The 26,853-nt window shown below is 52.2% G+C and overlaps 1 protein-coding gene across 9 annotated transcripts in view; it reads left to right on the forward strand.

Moving 5' to 3' along the window:
• The window catches only part of SHANK3 (SH3 and multiple ankyrin repeat domains 3), a 383,466-nt gene that overhangs the window by 302,494 nt on the left and 54,119 nt on the right, over nt 1–26,853 (forward strand). For all 9 annotated transcript variants that reach the window (XR_008574833.1, XR_008574834.1, XM_054811562.1 and 6 more), the window contains exons 17-18: nt 353–477; nt 25,335–25,470. Coding sequence is in view for 7 of the 9 variants with exons in the window: in XM_054811562.1 (XP_054667537.1) it covers nt 353–477; nt 25,335–25,470 (261 nt within the window). In the remaining 2 variants the exon portion in view is untranslated. The remainder of the gene's footprint in view (nt 1–352; nt 478–25,334; nt 25,471–26,853) is intronic.

Consider the following 26,853-nt stretch of genomic DNA (forward strand, 5'->3'; position numbering starts at 1 on the left):
GAGGAGTGAGTTCCACCCCTCCTGGCATCGTTCACAGATGTTGTTCTTGGTTCGTCTGTGGTACTGGTAGATGGATGAGGCTTTAGGGACCTTGTGGGAACATAACCTGACTCTGGGAGTCACAGCAGTCCAGGAGGCCCAGGGGCTATCTCAGGGTCTAAGCTGATGAACACTGTAGACATGTAGCATCAGCTCTGGTTCCTGCGTTGAAGTCAAGCTGAGCCTTGCATGCGTGTTCTTTCTGAACCAAAATATAGAGACTTTCCCAGGCTCCTGGACATTCTTGTCCAGCTACTGCTTGCTTTTGGCCACGCTGTCTCAATCTCTCTCTCTCTCTCTCTGTGTTTTGTAGCTGAAACCCCAATTGAGGAGTTCACCCCAACCCCAGCCTTCCCAGCGCTCCAGTACCTGGAATCAGTGGATGTGGAAGGTGTCGCTTGGAGAGCAGGGCTTCGCACGGGAGACTTTCTGATCGAGGTGAGCCCGGGCGCTGCCAGCAGCATCCTCCTCTGCAGGACAAGGGCCTGCGTCTTGCGTAAAATTATTTTCCTTTATAAGGGGTTTTGAGAGCTGTGTAATAATTGTTACTGAAATGCCTGCTGCCTGGATGGCTTGATGAAAAAATGTTCTTCAGGTACAGTAATTCAAGCAGATACATGCTCTCTGTGCTAGAAGATGAGCTGACAGGTTCCCTTCTGCTAACTGAAATTATGGGGAAAATGGAGGCTGGAGAAAAGACTCATTAGATGCCCTCTCTGGAGGCCCATCAGGATTGTTTTGTACTGATATTTATTGCAGCTTTGCCCAGTGTGGTACAAGTCTTGGGGTCTGTCAAGAAGAATTAGATTGACCAGGTACGTCGGGCTCTGCTCTTGTATCTCCCCCTTGGCCTTTCCCTTTCTCGAGAAGGCGATGTTGGAGGCTGCGTGCTGCCTTCGCTCTGCTCCGAGGCCACAGCCGACTGGATTTTCCTGATTATGTTTAAAACAAAGAAAGCAAGGACTAGAGTCACCGGCAATTCACATTAAACAAGTGGCTCGAGGGCTCAGCAGCAAGGCACCGCGAGGTGAAATAGAGGTGCAGCCTCCCTGGGGCGCAGGCGGGAGATGGGAGAAAGCCGGGGCATGGCTCTGACGCCGGCCGGCAGGTCTGCAGCAGCAGCAGCAGCGCTTCCTTGTCCGGCAGCTTGGCATCATTATTATTTTGTTACTGTTTGTATTAGTGTCTGCCCAGAACCTCAGCGACAGGTCAGGAACGCGTTGTGGTCGGTGCCGTATGGTGCGCGGCAGTACGGGCGGTGACGCCGTGTCCCAGCACACCGATGGCAGGGGTGGTCCCGCGCTGGTGTCGCTGTCTCTGGACAGTGCGATGACACTGCAAGGAGCAGTCTTGGCGTATCGCTTCATCTTGTAGTGAACGTAGCAGAGGATAGTTTTAAGGAGTGGTTTAAAAGAGAATGATAGCATTAATTTGTTAATGTTTATAGGGAGTCTCCTCGCTATAGGAGGAAAGTGTAGGAGACATTACTGTGGTACTTGCAAAGGAAAATTATGTTCAGAATCTGTGCCAACTGGGTATGGTATGAATAGGCCAAGTCTGCATTTCTTAAAGCCAGAGAAAAGGCTGTTACAATAAGGCAGCTGAGAAATGATTAAAGTGTTTGTGAATCATCAGTCAAGATGCCCGTTTCTGTGCCTTAATTGTAAAGGGATCCCGGAGAGTTTGTTTCAAACGGAGAGGTCTGCACGGTCAGTGCAGGATGGGATGTGAGATGAATCCTGCCCCTTCCAAGGGAGCCACGGTGGCAGAAGAGGTGGCGTGAGGCCGAATTGACACCGAGTCTGTGAAGTGACCGATGGGATGGGAGGGGAACGTTGTGTAAGGTTTGAGGTGGGTGGCGTGGTGGGGCTTCGCTGCGAGTCTCTCCAGGGCAGGCAGTCCGTACGGTCAGAGGAAAGGCTGACATCCCGTGGGATTTTGCTTTCTCGCATCTTCCCATGCAAAAACCACAAGGCTTTAAGCCCGGTAACGTAGGATATGAAACCTGCGTTGGTCCAACGTGGTGATGGTGGTGTGCTGTAGGTTGTGTGTGGTGTAAGGCAAGCAGAGCTGCACGCTTCTGGCAGGTAGACGTGTGAAGTTGTACTGGTCGTGGAAGTGCTCCTGGGACTGGGGAGGTGGGTGCTGAGGCTTTGCTCAGCTCAGCTGCTGTGATTCGCTCTGCGGTCTGGAGCTTACGCTGACAAATGCTCTTTTCCAGGGGTGGTCATCACCTCTGTCCCGGGCAGTCAGTCGATGCACCCTGCAGCTCCCATCAGTGCTCTGTGGGACCTTTCTAGCAATACTTTTTCTGGAGCGAGTATCACAGACACAGCAACGGACTTGACATTGAATACGTAGTTGATGGAAGGCCTGTGCCCAAAGCAGGGACCGGCCGTGACGTGTCCATGCCAGGGTGCTGCGTGTGCTGTGCCCTTCATCCACATCGGGGAGTCCCACGCGTGGTGCCGTGCCCAAGCTGCTGCCGGGCAGGCAGGAGGACCGGCAGCCAACGTGCGGGGACGTGGAGCCACGTGCTGCCCCAGGCACAGGGAATGCCACGGCTGGTGGAGCACAGGGGAAGGGGAGAGCGGAGCTGGGCTTGGGGGTCTCTCAGCAGAGGTGCAGGTCGGCGTTTGGCCTTAATTCAGTGGGGAGAGCACGCCTCTCCTCTGCTCCCCTGTCTGCTCTTAGTGGGGCTCAGATTTGCCCTCGTGCTCGCACCAGACCTTCTGGGGAGCAGCTCCCGGTAGGGCCGTTGGCTCTGTCTGTCCTGCGCATGGGCACAGTTCTTGCAGCCAGAAAGTCCCCCAAGAGCTGTGAGCAGGAGGGTCCTGGCAAAGGCTGCGTGACCCCAGCAGCCTGCTGCCGGCAACGTCGCCTGCGTGGTTGGGGTGTCTCCTGCAGCCTCTAAAGAATGCCAGGGAAGTACCCATTGTCATAAACCTGACAAAATCGTTAGAGAGCTGATACTTTTTCTGATATGTAGTATTAGAAACATTACAAAGCAAGGAAGAATTTGAAATGCGTACAAAGGCACGTGGGGTGCGAGGATGAGGTTAGTGCTGCAGTAGAGCATCCTCGTCCCAGCTGAGACTCACAGTCCCTCTCCCCTCCCTCCCAGTTTGGATGTTCAGCTGCAGAATAAATGTATTTAGCTGATAACCTGCCCTCAGCAGGTTACCATTGCCCTTGGATCAGCTGGCTGAGCTGACTTCCCCCGTGGCTGCGTGATCATTAAATCTATGGCAAGTGGAGCAATAGGCATGTGTGCTTTCCCTGGGAAGGGAAGCTGGAGGTGGGTTTAGAATGAGCACAGCAGCTTTGCCGCAATGTAAAGCCACATCCCAAGGGCAATATTCAGGAGGGGAGATGTTGTGATACAGCTTGAAGCCTTGTACAGCTCTCTGGGACCATCTTCATCAGCCTGTCCAAGTGTATGGATTAGGGATGTGTTAAATTTAGATGGAAGGTGCATGGGCATTTTAAGTGTGAAACCTCATTTCTAGCCTTGTAACTTGTAGCCTGAGACCATCTCTTGCTGAAATTAATCATTAGTCTTTCAGCTTTAAAGCTTTCTTGGTATTGGAGATCAGTGCTAGACAGCCAGATACACACAAGATGCTTTCACGCAGGAGTTAGCACACTCAAATAAATGGTCCTGAGAGGTGTTTGCAGGCGGAGAAGTGTTTGGTGACAGTGACAGTCTCCACGTGAGAGCTGACCTTGCCCAGCGGTGGGGAACAGCTCCTCCGGTACCACAAAATGGGTCTTTTGTGCCAGGACCAGGTGGCAGGGACACTGCTTACAGCTCCCAGCCCTGACCTGCCCTGGTCTTCCTCTCACTAAATCAGCAGTGAGATCAGCCTCTGAAGCTGGGAGAGGGGTGGCTGGCAGGGGTGGTCCCGTGGCTGCTCCAGCAGATCCTGTTCCTCCATGAGGCTCTTTGTGGAGGTGGGCAGAGGGGAATCTGCCCCTGAAGTGGGAGCAGAGCTTCGGGGAAATTCAACATTTAGCACTAAGGCTTTTCGATTGATTGATACCAACCTACAACAACTGTAGTACAAGACCTGACCGAGTTGTACCGTGTTTAAACTGCAATGTCCCAGCCCTCTGGTTGAGCCCTCTGGTCTGTGCCACACTGCTTCCCCAGCCTTTTTACCCTCCATTTCTCACCAGCACCTTCTGTGCAAGGGAGAGCCATGACCGGCCTGGACCAACACGGCAGGCTGAAGCCTGCTTGGTTGGCAAGTTGGGGTGGCTTTGTCAGTGAGGTCCATGGGATGGCTGGATGGTTTCTGGATGCTGATTTGGTGAGTGCTGGTGTCCTCACCTGATACTTTCTTCAGCAAGACTGGTCTCTGTTCACGTTTAACTAGGAAACCTCTGCCTAATATTATAAAGGTGGAAAATTTCACCAGAACCTTCCAGGAGGAGCAGACAATCTTGAAGAAGGAAAGTGAGAGCTCCCCGGTAGCTGTCGGGAGCTTTACATCCAGTCACCCAATAGATGCTAGGCTGCTGCAGCTCCGTGTTCCCTGGTCTGGTCAGTACCCGGGCTGAGCACGCGTTCCCCATGGGGACACACGCACACATATGGACAGCACACACGTAGGCACACAGCCTGCCACACGGATCGGAAAACACACAGCATCGTGCAAACGCACACAGCACAAATGGCCTGACCCTCTTCCTCCCCAGCTGATCAGAATGAAAGCCTGTCAGAAGAGAATATATACATATATGTGTGTGTATATACAATATGGATCCCTCTAGTAGCTGGCCTTGGACCTCCAGTCTGCCCAGTAGCTGGCCCCTAGCTCCCCCAGTCTCCCCAGCTGCTGGCACCTGAGCGTGTGAACCCCTGAAACCCCCTTGCCGGCACTCGGATCTCTTGACACACACGTGTGCACATGTACACGCACACGTGCACACACACACGTGCACTGGATTCCCCAGACCTTACACACTTGGTCCCCACAGGAGCTGGTCTCCAGTCCCCTGGTCTCCCTGGCAGCTGCTCCAGACACAGGGCCTTACCAGTAGCTGACTCTCAAACCCACTGGTCAATCTGGTCCCTCCAGCAGCAAATTCCCAGACCCCCAGTCTCTCCAGTATCTGCCCCAGGTCTAGGGGCTCTCTGATCCCTGGCTCCAAGCCTCTTACCCTACTCATGGGCCAGTCCAGCTTGACAATTCCTAGCAAATTAAATGCACCTACACGTGCATCGACATACAATATGCATGCAGTCCTGTCTCTGGAGTTGCTGGCACCCCAGCACCTCTGGGCCCTACCACCCACAGCCCCTTCCCCAGTTGCTGGCAGCTATACCTTCATGCGCACACCCTCGCCCAGAAAGTCGGTTAGCAGCAGTGCAGTGACAAGCCGTGGCAGACTGCGGTGCCCAGGCACAGGGTATGGTGACAAGCGTACTGACCAGCAGCCTGACACTCGGCTGGCCTCTTCCACACCCTTCTCCCGCTCTTCTCCCGTGCTTGTTCTTGCCTGATCCACCATCTTCCCTCGCTTTTCCTGCCTTTGGTCCTTTCACTGAGCAGCTCTGTAGGTCTGGCACAACCCCAGAATGCTCCTCCCGGCATCCCATAATGAGTCCCTGTGGCAGGGGACTCATCATCCCGTAATGCCGCACAGGCAGCAGCTCCCCTCAGTCCGCAGGGTGACCCGGAGGGAGGTCCCACCGCCTCATCCCACGGGGCTCGAGCGCAGACCGGGGGCTGAGCCTGGGGGTAGCAGAGCCAGGGTGCTCCACCGACACCCCTGCTCCGTTACGACTGTGGTGATTAGCCTTTGATCACATAATCCCCCATGAACAACCCGTCATCCCATCTGCAGCCTGCACGTAGCCATGTGCGCCACCTGCTCGCTCCTCTCCCGTGGAATTTCTCTCCTGCTGATCCCAGAAGCGTCTGCTGCGAGGCCGCCCAGCTCCCTCACGCTTCTCCACCTCGGATTTTCTTCTGGCTCTGAGCTGTGGCAGAGGGAGCCTGGAGCTGTGGAGAGACGTAACCTCAATCCTGCAATGCCACCTATCAACAGAAATGCAAGCATCAGAAGAAGCATGTTTAAAGTTTTGCCCTCACAGCTTATGCCGAGGCCCTTAGACCAGCCAAGTCCCAGTCTTGCAAGTATTTGCAGCTCTAAAGTACCATAATAGACTGGAACATCTGGCCCTTGCTCTCCTTGCAGAGAGATACTGTCTCTTTTTTCCTTACGTTCTGGGCTTGTTGCTTGTTCTGCTCTCCTTCAAAGCCTCTCTCTCAGGAGGTCCAGACGCTTAAGCCATCTCTTCATATTGGAGTGCACAGGTTCATTTTTTAATCCCAGCAAAACATGTTTACGGTTGGACTCAATGATCTTAAAGATCTTTTCCAACCTAAAGGATTCTGTGATTCTGTGTGGAGTGGTCACTAGTCATAAATCTCCTGCTTTTTGTGTTGAGTCAGCCCCTGCTTCCAGCAGTGTATTTTGGGTTGGAATCTGATCCTAATTTTATTACTACTTAATCGAGACAGTGGGTAAAATCTTGTAAGCTTGTGCCTGGACCTGATTGTCCTGACCCGTTTATGCCATGCTCATAGGGAGGAAATTCTGCCTTGAGGAGAACAAAGCCTGCGAGACGGGGAGATGCATAGAGCGTTGTGTGCATCGCACGAGCGGGGCAGAGCAATGCATCACGCACTGCCTTCCTCTGCGTGCCTGTCTCCGTGAGGAGCCCGGACAGGGCTTCCTGCCTCACTGCTGTGCCCCAGGCTGGCTGAAGGCAGAAATCGGGCAGAACATTGGCAGCCCCTCCAGTCTGCCAGGGGATCCAGCCAAGTCGCTTGCATTTGTCTTGCAATCCTTCAGCGTTTTCCCATGAGCTGCTGCTCACTCTTGGTCTTAGTTTTTCATTTACTTCATAACCCCTTTGTTTGCTTCATAAGCCCTGTCTCTCCATTTCCTTTCCTTGACCCCTCCACGGCTACTCCATCAGGCTCAGGCTGCACATCTGGTTGGGCTTTCAGACAGGCATGCTCACCGCTTCATTCATTTGCCTGCCAAGAGCCCAGAGACCTCCAAAATGTGCAGCTGCCCAGGTTTCAAGAAAAGCAGTCCAGGTGAAACTCCAGCAGTATTGCTCAGCATCTTTGTTGTCTGCTGATCCAGCAACCAAAGGATCCTATTTTGCAGATTCTTACGCAAAAACAAATGCATGAACCAAGCTATTTTGTACCATCTTCTAAAGAAAGACTGTCGGTTCATCGCCAATGAGCAGGCTGCCCTTTCTTCCTAGCAACTAACCCTCCCCGTCTGCGAGGAGTGTGATTCAGACCAGCCACGGGCAGAGCAGCCTGTTGTGCTGGTTGACACGGGCTGCGCCAGGAACGAGAAGGGACAGAAAATTCCCAGGGCTGCTGCTAGCTTAGAGGCATCAAGCTCTGCCCTTGATCTTCCAGCGCTGAGATCACCACCCCTCACCCTCTCTCCCACAGTATTTCTATGTATAGAAATAGCTAGATAAGTAATCGCAGTGTTTACTCAGCATCTCTTTTAGCTGCACTTCCATCGTATGCGCTCCAAGTAGAGGGACTGGAGGACAGCTCTAACATGAAGCCAAGTGGCTGCTTTTCTCTGGTTCATTTGGCCAACACCAGCTTGTCACTGTTCTTGTTCGCATTTGAATGTCCAGGTGCCAGCTATCCATGGGCACTCTAATTTCCTAAGTACCGCTCTGGTCCTGCAACCCACAGGGCTGCTGCGACAACACAGACAGATGATCTCGGTACATGGTAGAGATCGATGGTGGGATTCATCTCACCTCACTTCAGGCTTCAGTTACCTGGGTGCCTGCATCTGCCTGCCTTGTCTAGTTTGCCAGTTCTGCCTGTGGAGACCAAATAAATGTGGGGATGGAATTCAGGGAGTAATTAATTCACAGAACCCCAGACTGGTGGGGGTTGGCAGGGACCTCTGGAGATCATCTGGTCCAACCCCCTGCTAGAGCAGGATCACCCAGAGCAGGTCGCACAGGATGGCGTCCAGGCGGGTTTGGAATCTCTCCAGAGAAGGAGACTCCACAACCTCTCTGGGCAGCCTGTCCCAGGGCTCGGTCACCCTCAGAGGGAAGAAGTTTTTCCTCCTGTTGAGATGGAACTTCCCGTGTTCCAGTTTGTGCCCGTTGCCCCTTGTCCTGTCGCTGGGCACCACTGAGAAGAGTCTGGCCCCATCTTCTTGACACCTGCCCTTTAGATCGTGATAAGTGTTGATGAGATCCCCTCTCAGCCTTCTCTTCTCCAGACTAAGCAGCCCCAGGTCTCTCAGCCTTTCCTCGTCCGAGAGATGCTCCAGTCCCCTCCTCATCCTCGTAGCCCTCGGCTGGACTCTCCCCAGTAGTTCCCAGTCTGTCTGGAACTGGGGAGCCCAGCACTGGACACAGAACTCCAGATGTGGCCTCAGCAGGGCAGAGCAGAGGGGGAGGAGAACCTCTGACCCAGCCTGGAGTCTGCCTTAGGATGGGGCAAATTGCACTCAGGATCTGGTGGATCCACTGACCAGCTCTCCCCTGACCGGACAGGAATCACAGGGTAACTTTTTCCAGCATAGGTGCCCATTTTGTGCACAAAACATTCTGTCGAGGGAATCCAGCACTGTGGTCTCTTGGCAAAAAGCACGTTATTCTGTAGCACCATGGGTGAGAAATACCAAACATGGAGCAGCTCCCTGGAACATTTGGGGTTTGCTCTCTGTGCTGTCGAGGGTTTCTCTCTGAGGAACTGCTAGAGCCTGGGTGCTGTCGGCACGATGGATATAGCTGGATGTGCAATTGCCACTGGTACTCCTCAGGTCTAGGGGTGGCAAAGCCTTGACAACAAACCAGTGATGCCTCTCCAACGTGAAGTCAGAGAATTTTGTGGCATCTGTATGCTCTGAGGTGCTGACCTCCTGGAGACTGAGAAGTAACACAGAGATTGCTGTGAGTTTGTCCTGTCCTCCTGCAGCAGGCGTAGGAGGAGGAAACCCTTCCTGGACACAGTGCTTTCATTTGGAGATTCAGTCTTTGAACGTGATTCTGAGCATGATATTTTCACTCAGTGGCCTGGACGTCAGATGGCTCTGAAGACTGTTCCTTTCCTGTGAGAAATACTCCTTTTAATAACAGACAGATAATTTTAATAATTAGCAGATGCCTTTTTGTGGCTTGGTGGACCATCTTTTCAGCCTGGGATATGGTCGAATCCTTATCCATTGTAGAAACTTGTGTCCTAGTTACACGAGTCTTTTTTACGTGCTAAAATGGAGGGATTTTCTCTTAGTTCCCTGAGCATGTGTCTCAGTACAGTTTCCAAATATCTTTCAATGGCAAAAAGTGGAGAGAATATTGTCCCATTGCTCCTTGTCAGGGCTCTCTGGGGATCTTTGAGGGTTTTTCCATCAATTACTTACTGTGTTTTACAGTGAAACCATACGTTTGGGCTGATCTTCCTCCTGAGCCAGCTTTTGAGCCCACAGCTGCATGTTCGCTGCTCTGCAGAGTCATGGAAGTGCTGGTTGGAAGAGTTCTCTGAGATCCTGCTCCGAAAAGGACTACGTTAGGTCAGCTCTGGCTCTGTCCAGCAAGCCTTGGAAACCTTCTGCAGGATGGTGGTGCTCCAGTCTTTCTGTTGGCCTGTTCTGGGCTGTACCGCCCTCCCGGGAAATTGATTTTTTTTCTAAAATCTGAGTCCAACCTGACCCTCCCAAAGCACAATTTGTGGCTGTTGGCCATGTTCATTACATCATCTGCTATTTCCAGGAAGAGTTTGGCTCAGTCATCTTTGTAAGTGCCCTGCAAGCAGTTGTAGGCTGCTTGGGGGTTTTGTCATACAATCTGGGCCTGGACCCTCTTCAGTTTTTCCCTGTCTCTCTTGAACTCAATGGCCAAAAACTGAACACAATATTCTGGGTGCAGCCTCACCCGTGCTGAGTAAAAATCATACAATCATACAATGGTTTGGGTTGGAAGGGATCTTAAAGATCATCTAGTTCCAACCCCCCTGCCATGGGCAGGGACACCCTCCACTAGACCACATCGCCCAAAGCCCCATCCAACCTGGTCTTAAACACTGCCAGGGATGGGGCATCCACAACCTCTCTGGGCAACCTGTTCCAGTGCCTCACCACTCTAACAGTAAAGAATTTTTTTCTAACATCCAATCTAAATTGACCCTCCTTCAGCTTGAACCCACTCCCCCTTGTCCTGTCACTACACTCCCTCATAAACAGTCCCTCACCATCTTTCCTGTAGCCCCTTCAGGTACTGGTAAGCCGCAATTAGATCTCCCCGGAGCTGCCTTTTCTCCAGGCTGAACAACCCCAACTCTCTCAGCCTGTCCTCATAGCAGAGGTGCTCCAGCCCTCTGATCATCTTTGTGGCCTCCTCTGGACTCTCTCCAACAGCTCCATGTCTCTCCTGTACTGGGGCCCCCAGAGCTGGACGCAGTACCCCAGGTGGGGTCTCACCAGAGCAGAGTAGAGGGGCAGGATCACCTCCCTCGACCTGCTGGTCACACCTCTCTTGATGCAGCCCAGGACACGGTTGGCTTTCTGGGCTGCAGGCTCACACTGCCGGCTCATGTTGAGCTTCTCGTCAATCAAAACCCCCGAGTCCTTCTCCTCAGGGCTGCTCTCAATCCATTCTCCACCCAGCCTATAGTCACGCTTGGGATTGCGCCGACCCACATGCAGGACCTTGCACTTGGCCTTGTTGAATTTCATGCGGTTTGCACGGGCCCACTTCTCCAGCCTGTCAGGGTCCCTCTGGGTGGCATCCCTTCCCTCCAGCATGTTGACCACACCACACAGCTCGGTGTCGTCAGCAAACTTGCTGAGGGTGCACTCGATCCCACTGTCCATGTCGCTGAGAAAGATGTTAAACAGTGCTGGTCCCAGTACCAACACCTGAGGAACACCACTCGTCACCATTCTCCACTTGGACATTGAGCCGTTGACCACAACTCTTCAAGTGTGACCGTCCAGCCAATTCCTTATCCACCGAGTGGTCCATCCATGGAATCCATGTCTCTCCAATTTAGGATGTTGTGCGGGACAGTGTCAAATGCCTTGCACAAGTCCAGGTAGATGATGTCAGTTGCCCTTCCCTTGTCCACCGACGCTGTAACCCCATCATAGAAGGCCACCCAATTTGTCAGGCACAATTTGCCCTTAGTGAAGCCGTGTTGGCTGTCACCAATCACCTCCTTATTTTCCATGTGCCTGAGCATAGTCTCCAGGAGGGTCTGCTCCATAATCTTGCCAGGCACGGAGGTGAGACTGACTGGCCTGTAGGGCAATGACTTCCCTCGATCTGCTGGCCAGGCTGCTTGTTACGTAGCCCAGCGTGCAGCTTGCCTTACTCTCTGCAAGAGTGCGTTACGGGCTCATACTCAGCCTGGCAGTCACTGGAAATCCCTTTTCAGCCTCTTGAACAGAGCTGCTACTTGGGCAGTCTCTCCTGAGCCTGGACCAATGCATTGGGTTGGTCTACCCTAGATGCACACCCTTCTTCCCATTGTTGAACTTCATGAGGTTTCTGTTAGCCTGGTCCTCAAATTTCCCAAGGCCCCTCTGGTTTGAAGCTCTGCGTTTCACTATGTCAGGCGCTACCCCTACTTTAATCTCATCTGTACTTTTACTGAGGCTGTCCTCTGTGTCCTCTGTGTCGTTGATGAGGGTGTTGAAGAAGATGGGCCCCTGGACTGGCCCCTAGAGCACTCTGCTCGTTGCCAGCTGCCTGGTCATCAGTCACTACCTGTTCATGCAGTGCTCCCCTCAATTCTCAGCCCGCCTAGCTGTCCATGCATCTGGTCCATAGCTCCTCAGTTTCCAAATGAGAATGCTGTGGGAGTTGGTGTCAGAAGCCTTGCTGGAGTCATGCTATGGCACGTCCAGCACTCCCCCCTCGCCCACAGAAAACAGTCACATTATAATGGTTAAGCTTGTTGGGAAATCCATATTGACTGTTCCTGTTTGCTGCCTTGTCCTTCAAATGTTTGTGCATGAAGAGGCCATGCTCCATGGCCTTAACAAGGCTGAGGAAGGGCTGACTCTGCTGCCCTTTTCAGCGGTGAGTGTCACATTCGGGACCAGTTGGCAGGGACTTTCCAAATCACCATGATTCCTCCTAGGAAGAGGATTGCTTCAGCAGCTCCCTCAGCCCCCTCTGCTGAATCCCACCGGGCCTGCGGACCCGGATGCAGCAGCTCTTCTAAGAAGACCCTAACCTGCTGCTTCCCCACGACTGGCTGCCTGTCTTATATTGTTCACTACAGCCCAAGGTCTGGGAGCACGCTTTGTCCATGAGCACTGAGATATAAAACCAAGTCAAGCACTTTGGTCATGTCTGTACTGTCCATGGCTGATTTTTCGTCAGCAGACTCGCATTTTCCCTGAACTTCCTTTTGGTGCCAGTGTACCACTACAAGATGTCCTTGTTCTACTTAATGTCTTTTGATAGTCTTTGCTCCAGCTGGGCTTTGGCGTCCCTGATATTGTCCCTAGTGCTTGAGTAATGTTTTTATTCTTTTGGTGCCCGTTGGTCACTGTTTCTCCTTCTTGCGAATGCTTCTTGCATTTTAGTTCATTAAGAAGCTTGCTACCTTATCAAGCAAGCCTTCTGCAAAAATATCCAGTCTTCCTAAACGACAGGGTTGGTGGGTTGTTCCTGAGATCTCAAGAAATTTTTCTTTGAATACCATCACCCCCTTCCCTTTGGGTTGCTTCTCCGGAAGCTGAAGTCTGTCCTGAACCTCAGGATCCTAGCTCTGCTCCTCACCTTTCAAGCCTTCCTCCAGATGCTCCACGCAGCCATCTCGCGGTTGCTGCAGCCCGAGCTACCCAGTGACCACATTCACCACCAGTTTTTCCCTGTTGGTGAGCAGCAAGTCAAGCAGCAGGTCACCTCTAGCAGCCCTCTCCGATGTTTGTTAGGAAATTGTCACCAGCGGTCTGGGAGCCTCTTGGGTTCCCTGGCCAGTGATCCATTGCCTTCCCAGCAGATGTCTGGACACTGGAAATCCTGGACTTGCAAGGCTTCCACTAGTTTTTTATGGACAGCCTCACCCACCACCTCCTCTTGGGCGGTGGTAACAGACCCAGCGTCCCTCCTGCTCCTAACCTAGATGCAGAGACTTGCAGAAGGCATGTCTGCTCCCACACTGCAGCTCTGCACAGTTGGGAGCTCCATCATGTGGGGACACCTCCCTTCCCTGCCTGTCCTTCCTGAACAGTTTGTGGGCAACTCTGGCCACATCCTGGTAAACACATGCTGTCCCAGGTCTGACCACATCATAGCCCTACGACCACAGCACGATGTGCGGTTCTTTGTGTTTGCTGTCCACGCTCTGGGAACCCGAGGAAAGCCTCTGAATGCCCAGTCCTCTGGACAAGAAAATGAATGTCCCCCTGTGCACCTTTACTGGCATACCTCCTCCATGCCTTCCTCTCTTATCTCTGGGTTTAGGTGCCCATTCTCTAATGAGCCTAGTGTAAAAACCCTTCTGTCCACAGCAGCAAGCATGGTCACAAAGGTTTCTTCTGTCTTGTAGTTACACAGGGTCTTTCTCTTCCTGATAGTCTTCCATCATCTTCCGGTTAGGCATCAGGATCAAGGAAGCTGAATCGTAGCTGGCAGCATCAGCTGCACAGCCAGGCATTGGTCTGGCAGATGTGTACACTCCATAGTGGGTCTTTTCTTCAGCCAGAAGAGTTTTTGGGGACAGACTGTTGAGAACATAGCTGGAACAGACTCTTGCTGTGTCTCCATCGCCCTTAACCCCAAAGCCCTGCAGTCACCCTTCAGCTGCTCAAGGCTTTTCCTGGCTGTATCACTTACCCACCTGGATGAGCACCAACGGGTAGTAATCAGAAGGGCAGAGGAGTCCTAAAAGCTTTCCACAGCACCGCCAATCCAGGCCCCAGGACAGGCAGCAAACCTTCCAGAACAGTAGTTGTCTGGTGGCAGCCTTCCCCGTGATGATAACATGGCGAGGGTAGAGACCAAAAGCCCTAAAACATGTCCTTACTTTCTTCCAGCACAGTCACCTGACAGAACCACTGAAGGTTTTTGGCCAAGGCAGCCTCTGAATTGTATCTGTTTTCTTTCCTGAGTTTTGTTCTTCCCAGGCAGAGCTCTCTCTCCATTTTAAATGCATTTTGTTCTTTATCCACTTGACAAAGTCTGTTCAGAAGACCCCTGCGTCTCTTGCGTTCTGCAGCAGAGGTGTCTGAGAAGGCCGATCCGAGTGCAGAGACTGTCTTACTGGAGAGCAGCGCAGGGCAGGACTTTGGTAGCTGAGCTGGAGCTGCCAGCAGCTCTCCAGGCATATTTCAGCAGGGCTCAGGTGTCCTCCAGGTTGCCTTTGGGAAGCGTCTCCACTCCGGAGTTCGGCGCGTACCGCACCTAAGGTCACTGCCAGCGCTGCAGCCTGCAGGCGAGACGCAGGGCTGGGGAGAGCCACGCCGTCACTCCCCGGATGGGAACTTGGCCTGCCGTTGTCACCTCTTCACTTCGGCATTGCTGCCTGGCATGAACCATTGAGTGAGGATGCACGTGGGTAAGGGAATTGAAGGAGGAAAGGAGGTAACTAACTGCTCACGTGTTCCTAGGAATTCAGCGTCCAGGGCAGAGTCACAACGTGTCCTGGGCTCTTTCGCTCAGAACTGAAAGGTTTGGCGGAACGATAGGAGTAGGTGGGCTTTACCCTTTCGTTCCACGGCCAGACAGCCTGGGTCAACAAATCCTACAGACTAAGGCAAAGAGGGTCTGTGCTTGACTCCTGGGGTGGATGCTCAGCCAGAGTGCGACAGCGCTGGTGGGCAGCGCGTCGTGAGGATGCTGCACTTAACGGTAGGTCATCTTGAGAAGGCAGGGGAAGTGGATGTTACAACGTCACGTAGCTGGATGAAATGCAGTAGCACAAAGATGTGGTTTATCTTGAGGGAAGGTTTCAAACTGCAAAGATTTAGGCAGTCATGCAGAGTACAGCCATGGGCTTTATCGAGATACCTCCGAACGAAGTGGGATTTGCGTCGAGTAGCTGCTGCAGAGGGATCCGGGTGGCTGCCTCGCCGTGCCGGGCGCAGAAGGAAATACGTGCAGGCAATTGCACCATTGAGCACTTAGCGCTCAGCTGGAGTCAGTGGGACAGCGTCTGACTGACGGTGCCACCGGTCAGGACTCGATGAGACCTATCGGGGCGTGGGACTTCAAAACCCTGCTTTGACTGACCAGGATTCACGAGCAGGGTCTGTCGTGTCTGCCCTTGTATCTCCCTCTGAGCCTGGCAGGTTTTAGATCCTTGATTTCTTTCCTTGAGGAACCTGTAGTGATGTGGCGAGAGCCTTTGTACGTACGCTTCCATTTCACACATACGTTGCACATGTGCGCGTACACGCACAGGACTTACGGACAGTAAATACAAATACGGACATAAAGCTGTGGATATTTTCATTACTTAGGTCTGTATGATCTAGTCATAGAAAAGCATTGTTAGAAGACAAGAAAATTGCAATTAACAATCGGCCCGGGATCGCGCTGCCAGAGCGTTGGGGTGTCGGGCAGTGAGGAGGCTTCTGGGCGCGGGTGCTGAGGAGACCCCGCCAGTCGCCTTCCTTTCTGGAGAGGAGAAAACCTGCTAGGGCAGAGGTGCGTTCCATCGGGGAACGCGTCTTGAACGTCTCTTCTGCCTCCAGAGAAGTGTTGGCGCCGTGAGGTAATGTGATCTAGTATTAATTTCATTTGACAGATTAAAAAAAAGAAGAACTGATGGCTCCAACACAAACGTGCAGGTGGTCGGCTCTGGCTGTGCCTGTCACGTGCAGAGCACGTCCGCAACCTGTGGGTCCTGGGGAGGAGAGAGTGCCAGTTTTCTGAACCTCAGAGGTTTTGATATATGGGAACATAAATTTTATGTAATTAACAAAATCTAAGGGTTATTTGAGGACGCGCTGCTAAATGCAGTCCAAAAATCAGGGGGGAAAAAATCTGCTGGGCAAGACATCACCCACTTCAGTGAGATAATGAGGGAGCAGTTAAATATTACTTGCAGACACATGTATCCCCTTCTTACTGGAAAGGTTAGCAAGTAAAGGAGAAGGAAATGCGGTTAATTTGAGCTAAAGTATGTAGGAGGTTGATAAGGGGAGCCAAAGGAAATATCAAAGGCCAATATGTAAAGATAATAAGAAAAATTTTAGAGCATTAGAAGAAAAAAAAAAAGAGTCTGGTAGAGATCTGTTTCTATATGTAAATGATAAAATTGTATATTCTGGTGCAAAAAAAAAAAAAAAAAAGGCAGAAATGTTCTGTTCTGAGTTTGGAACAAATCAGGAGGATGTATCTATCCATATGATGTGCTTGGAACAGAAAGTTTCCCAGCTGTAACCAAGGAGAAAGTGAGATAGTATTTGCTAAAAATAAGCATACTCAAATTAACAGGCTTGAATAACATATCCCCAAGTGTCGAAAAGAGCCTAGCTGGGGAGTTGTCTGAACCACTGATGTTAATACCTCAAAATCTTGCTAATCTATGAAATTCCAAAGAGTTGGTAGAGGGCTGTTGCTATTCTAATATTCTGAGGGTACGAAGTAGGTGATTCAGGAAACTATAGCTTGTTTAGCTCAGCATCAATCCTGGGTAAAATAATGAAGCAATTAATTTGGAGCACAATCAACAAAGAATTAGAGAGTGAAAGTACAATTAATACCATACAGTGAGGTTCCATGGAAGGTGGAAACAAACCTGCTGTCTTTTCTCGACAGCATCGCAGGACTGGTTAAAGTCAGGACTGTGTTTACGTAGTATGTTTTGACTCCTTTAATAACCGCGTGACTTGTGTATAAACAACCTTGCAATAAATGGAATTAAGGGAACGAACGTGGCTTAGAAGCATTGCAAAGTCAGGCAGGGCACGTTTCGGAAAGCTGCAACTAAGGAAAAATGTGGGGGCCATCACCAGCAAGGTTTCTTTACAATTTTTGATCCCCACAGCTCAACACTTCGATCAGTGTTTCAAAATAGTGACAAACCCCCGTGTTTGTACGGATCGCAGGTATCGCAAACAGTGGGAGAATTGCTAAGAGTAAAGTAACTGCTGCGGAACGATCTGGCTTTCCTGCTGAAGCAGCCATCTTCCAGCAGACCGTGCAAGGTGGCGTGTCTGCAAGCAAAGAATGTAGGTTACAGGCTATGAAAGCACCCTGGAAAAATGTAATTCAGCAAAGGACATGGGTTTCTCCAAGATAATTGTGTTAATGTTAGTTGATTGCGTAGGATGTGGCAGAGAGATTTTGTGTACGGAAAGGACAAACTTCCAGAGTTATGTGAACTTGCATATTCTGGTTGCAGCTTTGGAAGATCACGAAAACATCGCTTTGTGCAAGTCAGACATTCACACCGCGGGATGAATCTGGCGTTACTGAGTGGAATTCTAAAAGGGCCTCAGAATGATTCACGAGCTGAAAAAAGGTTTGAGGCTTAAGGAGTCCGTCTTGCCAGGGTACTGAAGCAGGGCCGATGAGGGCAATAGCTCTGGTGTGGGGGTATTTAATTCCATCGCCCCGCTTGGAGGGAGACAGCTCATCGCAGATCTCAGTGCCTGTACAGAAGATTCCCTGGATAACCACAGTCACGGATTTTAGTGAAACCGCATTTCAGACATTTCCGCACCAGTACGTCCTATGCCCAGAGAACGAGATTGCCCAGGCGAGGTGGGAAGGAGAGTTTAGAGCTCAAGTTCTCAGAAGGAGCATCTTAGGACCTGGGTAGTCTTGCAGCCTTTCTCCAGTTGGAGTGCTTAGAGATGCTGAAAGGGTGAAGTTGGCAATCAGAAATCCATAGGGTGGAGCTCTGGAGTGAAGTACGGGTTGGTTCCTTTGGTGAAGATTTACCCCCGAAGCCCCCTGAGTTTTGCCTGTGGTCTGTGCGTATCCTCGTTGATGGGCCCATTTTTATCATGGTTTGGGTTGGAAGGGGCCTCAAAGATCATCTAGTTCAACCCCCTGCCATGGGCAGGGACACCCTCCACTAGACCAGCTTGCCCAAAGCCCCATCTTCTCCTGGTAGATGTCCATAACGAAGCTCTGGAGCAGAACAAACTTATTTCAGGCTTCAGAGCTTACATTCCTCTAAGTAACTTCTTATTCCTGGAACGCGCGTGGTTCAGGTGGTTCATTGTCAGGTCAGGCTTCTTATGTACAGACAGATACCGCTAATGACGGTACGGACAGATAGCCCGTAGTGCGCAGTTCTTTCAGTCGTTCCTCAGAACTCAGCCCTTCTAATTTTCTGATAATACTGTGCATTTCTAAAGCTGCTTCTCACTGGTTAACATCATTTGGGTAATGAAGTCTCCCAAATGGACCACAGCATGTTGCTGAAGCTGCAGGGATAGCACCTTTATCCTCCTTCAACAGTCAAACGCTGCATTGTCATAGTTTTGGGCACCGGTCGCCATTACAGGATTCCTTCCTTGCACGGGGACAGTTTTCTGTTCTCTTTTTCCCACAGCCTGACTTTAGCTGGGAACGTTTTGTTTGTCCCAGCGCTGCTGGCACCATGCTAGGGACTGCATGGATGTACCGCTGATCTCCATGTAGGTGCCATCTTCTTGAGGAGGAAGTTTTCTCATGCTTGAGGACAGCCAGATGTGCTGATCTCAGGTCACAGCCTGGTTCTCTGACCAGCTGCTTTTAGATATTCCACACGGGTGGGTTCAGTGTTTCATACCAGATTCACTTATTTGAAGTTATTTGACTTTACACGGGGTTTTGATTTAGCAGAGTGGTACAGCAAGGTATGTAAATGCAAATATAATGTATGTAAATGCAAATAAAGCAGGATATAGCAGGTGCAATATAGAGCTGAATGGCCGTACAGATGTGATTCTTTTACCAGTCTCTGTAATCCGCCCACCATCACGGCACCGGCTGTCCCCGGTCACCTCAGAGGCATAACTGGGTTGACACCAGCTCAAGCCCGCTGTTGACTTTGAGGTCTTTCTGTTTGTTCAGTTTTTATATTCTCTGTCAGTCAGTCACAAGGTGGGAAGCATTAGTGCTGTTACTCAAGTCACACAAGAGGTCATCTGGAATAATAACCACCAACGCAGAAATCCGTGTTCAGGAAAGATGAATTCAGGCTGGAACAGGAGCATAGAAAAGCTACTGAAATGATCAGGAGAATGGGGACATTATCTCCTGTGACAGACTGCTAAAGCTTCGTATCCTTATCACCTTGCTGGGAGGGACCAGACTGGATGTATGACATGTCCCGCTGGGCCGGGCTGGTCATTAGCCCAGTTCCATGTCCTTCACACTGGCATTACAAGATGCTATTAATTAAGGAAATGACACGTGCCTGGCCATTTTGGGTGGTCCATTCCCCTTGTCCCTTCCAGCATCCAGTGTCATCGCACTGAGGACGTTAGCAGGAATGACCCTTCCCAGTCCCGTTACAATCTGTGCAAAGACCTGCTCTCCAGGAATTCATCTACTCTCTCTGAACCTACCACTACTGTCCACCTCCATGGCCTCCCACAGCACCAAGCTCCAGACGACCACTGCCTGCTGCATAAAGAAGTCCTGGTTTTGTCTGGTTTCACCTGATCTGCCACTAGTCTCCTTGAGAGTCCTCTCCTTCTAACGCTGCAGGATTTGGTGAACAGCAGCTTTGTCTGCACTGTATCCACTGCCTCGGTGAGTTCTGTAAGCCTTGGCCATGTGTCTTCTGGAGCCTTCTCTTTTCCAAACTGGAGAGTCCCAGCCTTCTCACTCTGTCTTCATAGGGCAGTTGCTCCATCCCCTTGACCATTTTAGTTGCCTTTCTCTGGACCTCCTGTAGTTCCACCACTTCCTCCTTGAGATGCTGACCGGATGAGCACACAGCACTGAATGCGTGCACGTGCAGGACCAGCAAAACCCCAGATGTCATTGCCCACCTCACTTTCCACCTCCTCCCTGATATGTTTTGTTGGCTTTTTTGGCTGCCGTTGTGCACAGAGCCCATGATTTTGAGAGCTGTCAGTATCAGCAAGACTCTTCTGGAGCCGTACCCACCAGGTCCATGTTCAGCATCATGTAGCATCTTCAGATGGCTCTTCCTTAGAAGCATGGCTTTTCACGTATCTACCTGGTGACCCATCTGCCACCTTTTGCCCTCAGACTGGGACTTCTGGAGCTCATCAGCATTGATGCATCATGTGGCTACTCAGAAGATAGTTGCAGCAGTTTACAATGCCCAGACTTTGACATAGTGTCTTCACATTTCTATGTATGTTCTTTTATGTTTTGTAGACACTTTCTGCATGGTTTGACTTTTGATCCGTTGCCTTCTTCCAGGCCAGAAGCACATCTCCAAGAGCAGGGCATCCTCATCAGGCAGTAGTGTCCAAGAAACTGGAAGTTTTTCTTTATTGGTGGATCAAAACCAGTCACGTTTCCACCACTGCCTGTCTGATCTTTCTCATTCCAACACCTCCTCGTTTGAGGGCCAGCAATCCTTTGGAGTGTTTAGTTCAATGGGCAGGACTCCCAGCTGCCGGTCTTCTTCGAGATTCATCTCTGCGCTTCACAGACTGGGACCAAAACCTGATTTGTGTGCGTGTGTGTCAGGCAATTCCCCTGTGTCGCTCTAACGTCGTCAGACAGCCCCAGGCTGTCTGCGTGACAGGGATCCTCCGTGCATGGGTCTGCTCAGAGAGATGAAACAGTTTGCTTTGTTCATTTTGCTGCCTCCTCTTTTTATGTCTAAGTGCTTTTCTTCCTCCTGTGGGAGATGGCATTGTGCTCCTGAGAGCGCAGTCCTGACGCTTCGTTGCTGCTGAAGGTGGGGGTGGCCCGGCTGAGATCCTCTCCCAGTTCGGTGCAGCAGCATCGACCCGCAGCCCCCGTTCCCTCTCAGGCGCCTGACGCCGGGGTCTCTGGCTGTTGTGGCTTCACCGGGCAGCCTGCCGGCGGGCTGCCAGAGCTGCTGCCGGGTCTTCCGTCCCACTGTGGAGCCGCGTCTTGAACCACTGGTTTGCTCACTGTGGATGAGAGCTCACCTGCCCGTCGGTTACAAACCCAGCCTGGGTACCAGGCTCCGCCATCTCAGTACACGCGGTTTTTCGTGCCGTATTGAGTCAGCCCGGTTTGGAAGCTGAAAAAGAGCTGAAAATCTTCACACCATCTTCTTGGTGAGCTAACCCCCTTCAGCAGATGAGTTGTTCTCTTTGTATTTTGAATTTTTCAAGAGCAACTGTTAGAGAAATTTTGCTCGGATGAGTGTTTAGCCAAAATTGTTTGCAGTTGCAGAGTTCTGTAGTTCAACTTCTTGGGTATCACCAGGAACCGGAGGTGAATCAGGATTTTGTATTTTTCAGAAATTGTTTTTTTCCCCAGACATTCTTGCACAGTACAAGCAACTGTCTGACCAGTCTCCCCAGTGGTCAGCTTCACTGTACAACGTTCATTCTTGACCTCCTGTGTTATTACAGCCTCTCAGCTGCTTTTCTTACCTGCTTTCTGCAGGACGTCATTCCTGCTGGTCAGGTTGAGCTGCAGTTTCCTGGGGTTTGAGCACCCACTTGGTTTTACTCCATCTTTCACAGAAAAGGCCTGGCAACGTGGGACTGATGCTTTGAGGTTGTCACTGGAAGACCTTTAGTGGGCTGTTCCCTCTGTTTTAAACAACAGCAGAGATGTTGTTTTTCCCGTAGGCCAAATCATCCACATCCACACCGCAGTGACGAGCTTTCCTTTGCAGACTCTGCAACCTAACCCAGCTCTGGCACGTTTCTGGTTTGGTGGTGGCTTTGGGGTGACATCCTTCTGGCCAAGGGTGTTTCAGGGTCAGGGAGTCAAGTCGGCGTTCCCGGCCAAGCGTGGCACTGAGACTCTCCTTACTTGCTGGCCGGCGTCATGTTCTTCTTGTCTTTCGTGGCTGGCCCTTAGTGTGCTTTGTAAAGCCGGTGTTGCTGTCACGGCAGCTGCTTTGTCGTGGTCCAGGCAGTCAAGGAGTGCCCAGCAGTGGATGAAGTTGCACAGTAGGGAAGTGGTGGAGTCACCATCCCTGGAGGTGTTTAAAAGCCGTGTAGATGTGTGCTTGGGGACATGGGTTAGTGGTGGACTTGGCAGTGCTACGTTAACGGTCGGGCTGTGTGATCTTAAAGGTCTTTTCCAACCTAAACAATTCTGTGATTCTAATACAGGGTAAGTTGGTGTCTTACGGCTTTTGTAGGAGTTGTCCATCTGTGGTCACATTTGAAATACATCGGGCAAAAAGCTGTCTGACCACATTGGTACCTTTTCCTCATCCCTGATCTCACCAAGTTATAAACAATTAAAAATTGGCATTTTCCATCTGTCACTTGACTGTCAGCAGAACACCGACAGTCTGCCAGAACACCAACGGATACGGTGCTCCCATCCTGCTTCTGCCAGGCAGCGCCACAGCGGCCTGATGCTCTCTGGAGACCTCGTGCCTTGGCTTTTGCCACCAGCGCTGCAGCAGGATGGAGCAGAGGGAGAAGGTCTCGCCTTTCCAGCCCGCAGGGTGAAAACCTCCCACTCCTGCTTCTCTGCGTTTGAGTAACCTGAAAAATCTGAACTGCCGCCCATTTGGGTGGACAAGTGTGGATGATTAAAAATGAAAGAGAAAGCTCAGGCATGTTCTGTCAGTATTTCTGGTCTTTGTTTGGGAGGGAGCAGGGTGATGTGCACGTATCACATGCAGGTGATCAAACGAAGCTGCGGGCGTCTCTCGGGTGGTCAGGTCATGTCTCCGTGCGTTCGGCAGTTGCCTGATGTTGGGGCAATGCCTGGAGACTGGCAGAGCGCTTGGAAGGGGCGAAGGGTGCTCCAGTTAGTGACAAACCGGGGAGTCTGGTGTCAGCTGCTGGCGAAAAACCATCAGAGGCTGTAGGCAGTTGGTAAAGAGTTAATGTCGAGAACGTAACTGCCAGCAGAAAACCTCATAAAACAAATTTCATTTCATTCTTTGAGGTGTCAGATTTGTCTGATAAAGCTAACTGGTTCGATGTAACAGGTTTTGTTTACGTCTGTATAACATCCCCATTACAAAACCCGCGGTGTTCAAAACCGGCCGGGGAGGCGGTTCACCGGTTTGCCAGATGACGGGTCTCGGCAAGGACCTGTCGGCGAGGAACCGTCGCGGGCCGGGCGCTCCGGCGGGTCTCCCCAGGACTCGGCTCAAGACCTGATGCTGCTCGGTGATTTCATACGCCTTCTGGAAATGACCGGCTAATACGTAATAGATGTGCAGGACCCGCGGGCTGCGGTGCTGGGGGTACGCTGGGCGGCCCTAGGCTCCGCTCCGCGGCCGTGCTTTGGAAAACTAAAGGGCTTGCAAGGAAAAACTGCTGAGGTGGTTTAGCATCAGGAGATACAGGAGAACCAGGCTCCAGGGTTAATCCATTCCATCCAGTTCATCCAAAAAAAAAAAAAAATCTTAAGAGGTGCTTTAACTAGAGTAGACTGGTAATTTCATCAAAACCAAATTTCCTGAGGAAAATGTGTGTTTTCATGCAAATTGAATAATTATTGAGTCGATTATAATCAAAATTGAATCAATTGAATATTTGAAATAAAATTACTATTTCAAAAGCTTTGCATCTCAGAGAACGTTGATGTTCCATTTCAGAATTTAGCTCAACCCCATTTTCTATTTTTATATTTTTTACAGTTTTTCATAGAAAAACAGCACTACGGCTCATGTATTGCAAATGTTATAACCTACATAAGTTTAATTATTTAAACAACAGTTCGGTCTAAGCATGAAACATTTCCAGCTGGAGTTGAAACACATAAAACCCAAACATTCCCGCAGTGCCGAAGTTTCCAGCATCCGGCGCAGTCCTGCATTTCGGTCTGTTCTTGCGCCGTGGCGCAGGGACGATGCCGGCGGTGGGGGAGGTGGGACTGCGCGTCGGGGAGGGCAGCACAAGAGCCTCTGACTGAAACCGATTTCCTGACAGCGATACAGGAACGGGTTGGGGTTTTTAAGCGCTGGGAATTCCTGAACGTTTGGAGCAAACCTGCGGAGGAGAGGCTGAACTCTCCGTCTCCTGGTGTCTTTGAGACCTGAAGCCGGTGGCGTGCGGCAGCTTGGCTGTAATGTATCATCTGGCCTTGAACTTAGGGTGACGAAAGCAATGTTGCCTGGACAACCTAAATCCTGTCCTTGCCTGTCTTCCGAGTGCTCCGCTTCTGGAAACGTAAACATTAATGTAAATATTAAAATAAGTGCTTCTATATTTATTGCCCACAGATAATCGCTTGTCTGTTATTTGCGGTCGGTTGTTATCTCCCACCCAGGGTAGCAGCAGCCCTGGAGCACACAGCACGTTTCCAAAGCGAACACCAAAGTGTGCTAACACCTCTGGTTAGCACCTGGTTAACACCTCTGGTTCTTTTACGAAGTGGGTAACTAAGCTGCAAAAGTTGAAACCAGTTTTTCCAGCAGTGAAGCGTCTGAACATCTGTGGCATCCTCATCCGCACTACCCCTAAACCTCAGTTACCTGAGCGAGAGTCCATCTGTCAGTACCCCAGGAGAACCTTGTGTTCGTTGCTGCTTGGTAGATACCCAAGTACTGCGGTTGCATTTTCCAGTTTATTTCTTGGGTTTGTGTCTTGGAGATTGCCTAGCCCGCCGTCACAGCCCAGCGCGCGCTGTCCAGGAAACTGATAGGTTGTGCTAGCGCTAAAAACGGCGGCAGGAGTGAGCTTCAGCATGCGTCGTCCCTGGCAGGAGTCGATCGATCGGCACATCGATAGCTAGGGGGACAGACAAGTGTCTCCGTCGGTACAAGACAGGCTGCTGCTGGTGGGGCGATCCCTCTGCGCGGGTGCCTGTGCTCGTCCAGCACCCCTTGCAGACCTGCGGCACAGCTCCAGGCCTGCAGCTCCAGGCACCTCCCCTGTGGCTGCCGAATACCCGGGCAGAACCGGGAAATGCCCCATTTTTAGTGATCTGCCCTGACGGCCCCGGAGGAAGGGGAGGGGGCCCAGCTCTTGCCAGGCTGCAGCCCTGGTGTGCGCTGGCCTGCTGCAGGTTCCTCAGCTTCTCCAGAAGGTTGCGGTCCCGGGTGGGTGACATCCCACAGGGACAGCGTAAATCCAGAAATGTGCCTGGCTGCACAACAGATGCAGAGATGCAAAATCATCTGGTTTTGTGGCCCGACGTCCATCGGTCTCGCCCTCTGCCCGCTCTCTTTGTGACAGCCAGCCTTTACGCCGCTCTCTTTCTGTTTGTGTCCTAGGTGAATGGTGTCAACGTGGTGAAGGTGGGGCACAAGCAGGTGGTCTCCTTGATCCGACAAGGGGGGAACCACCTGGTGATGAAAGTTGTTTCCGTCAGCCGCAAGCCAGAATCAGAAGAAGTTGTTCGGAAGAAGGGTAGGTGTGGGGTCTCGCAGTTCTCTAAGGGGGACGTTGCGCCACCTAAACGTGAGCAGGCGTGCAGAAGCCCGTGGGTCTGCGGGGAGCAGCCAGCAGCATGGACCTGCTGCACGGGTGGATGGCCGTGAGGCTGCCAAGCTGCAGCTGGTGAGGAAGGAGGGCACCGCGAGGGGAAGACCTGCCCGTCCCGGGCACAGAAACCTCCGCACACGCAGCGCTGCCACACGGGACGCGCCGGCAGATGGTGGCTGTGGCTGGGAGCGGCGTGGGGCAGACGGGGACGGTGGTCGGGCAGAGGGGCTGCGGCAGAGCACTGCTGCTGACGCTGGGGAAGCCCGGCACAGCCGGCAGCTGCCGACCAGGCCTTCTGCAGGTCCCGTCCGTGGCCAGGCTGCAGGACACCAGCAGCTCCGATCTGACACTGCAGCCGCGTGTGCTCAGCGAAGGTTGGAGCTGGCTCCTCGGGAACAGAGCTGCTTCTGGCGCCTGCGGCCCGTGGTGCCAGCGGCAGGCTGAGCTGGCGAGCAGACACTGCCCTGCCCTGCCCTGCCCTGCCCTGAGGGGTGCCATGGTGGGGAGCCGCCCCTGCTTCGGCGTGCGGGGGGGGTCGTGGTAGAGATCCGGCCCTGCTGTGTGAGTGGGGTTGTGACGGAGAGCTGCCCCCGCTATGCGTGGGGCTGTCAGGGTGGAGAACTGTCCCTGCAGGGGTGCGGGGGGTGTCGGGCTGGAGGACAGCCCCCATGGTGGAGGGGATGCCAGGGTGGAGCCTGTCCTCTCGGGGAGGTGCTGGGGTTGGAGCAGCCCCCTGGGCTGGGAGCTCCTGGGGCACGGCCAGTCCTGGGGCTGCTGGCCGCGCGTGGGACTTGCCCTCACGCAGGGGAGCACAGGCGGCCGTGGGGGCACCAGAAGGATCTGGGCCTTCGCCCCATCATTCCCGAGCCCTGAGGGTGGAGCTGAGACCCTCGGCCAGACACGGGGCCCAAAGGGGAATTTGGTGGTGGGCTGATGTGCTCATGGCCAGCGGGGCAGGGCAGCCCTCGGGGTGGGGGGCATCCAGCTGAGGAGGACAGGGGCACATCTGGAGGGCAGCTGGATGAGAGGCAGCCAGCTGTATACAGGGCGGACACATCGTGGCATACAGCTGTGGAGGGTGGGGGCACATCTCAGCACAGCCCGCTACGGAGGCTGGAGGCACATCTGGGAGCAGCCGGCAGTGGAGGGCAGGGGCACATCTGGCAGCAGCTGTCTGTGGAGGATAGGGCCTCATCCAGGGGCAGCCAGAGGTGGAGGCTGGAGGCACATCTGGCAGCAGAGGGCAGGGGCACATGTGGGAGCAGCCTGCAGCACAGGGCAGACTGTCCCTGTCGGCCCCCACTCTGG

Source organism: Grus americana, chromosome 1, assembly GCF_028858705.1.
Source record: "Grus americana isolate bGruAme1 chromosome 1, bGruAme1.mat, whole genome shotgun sequence".
NCBI lineage: Eukaryota > Metazoa > Chordata > Aves > Gruiformes > Gruidae > Grus > Grus americana.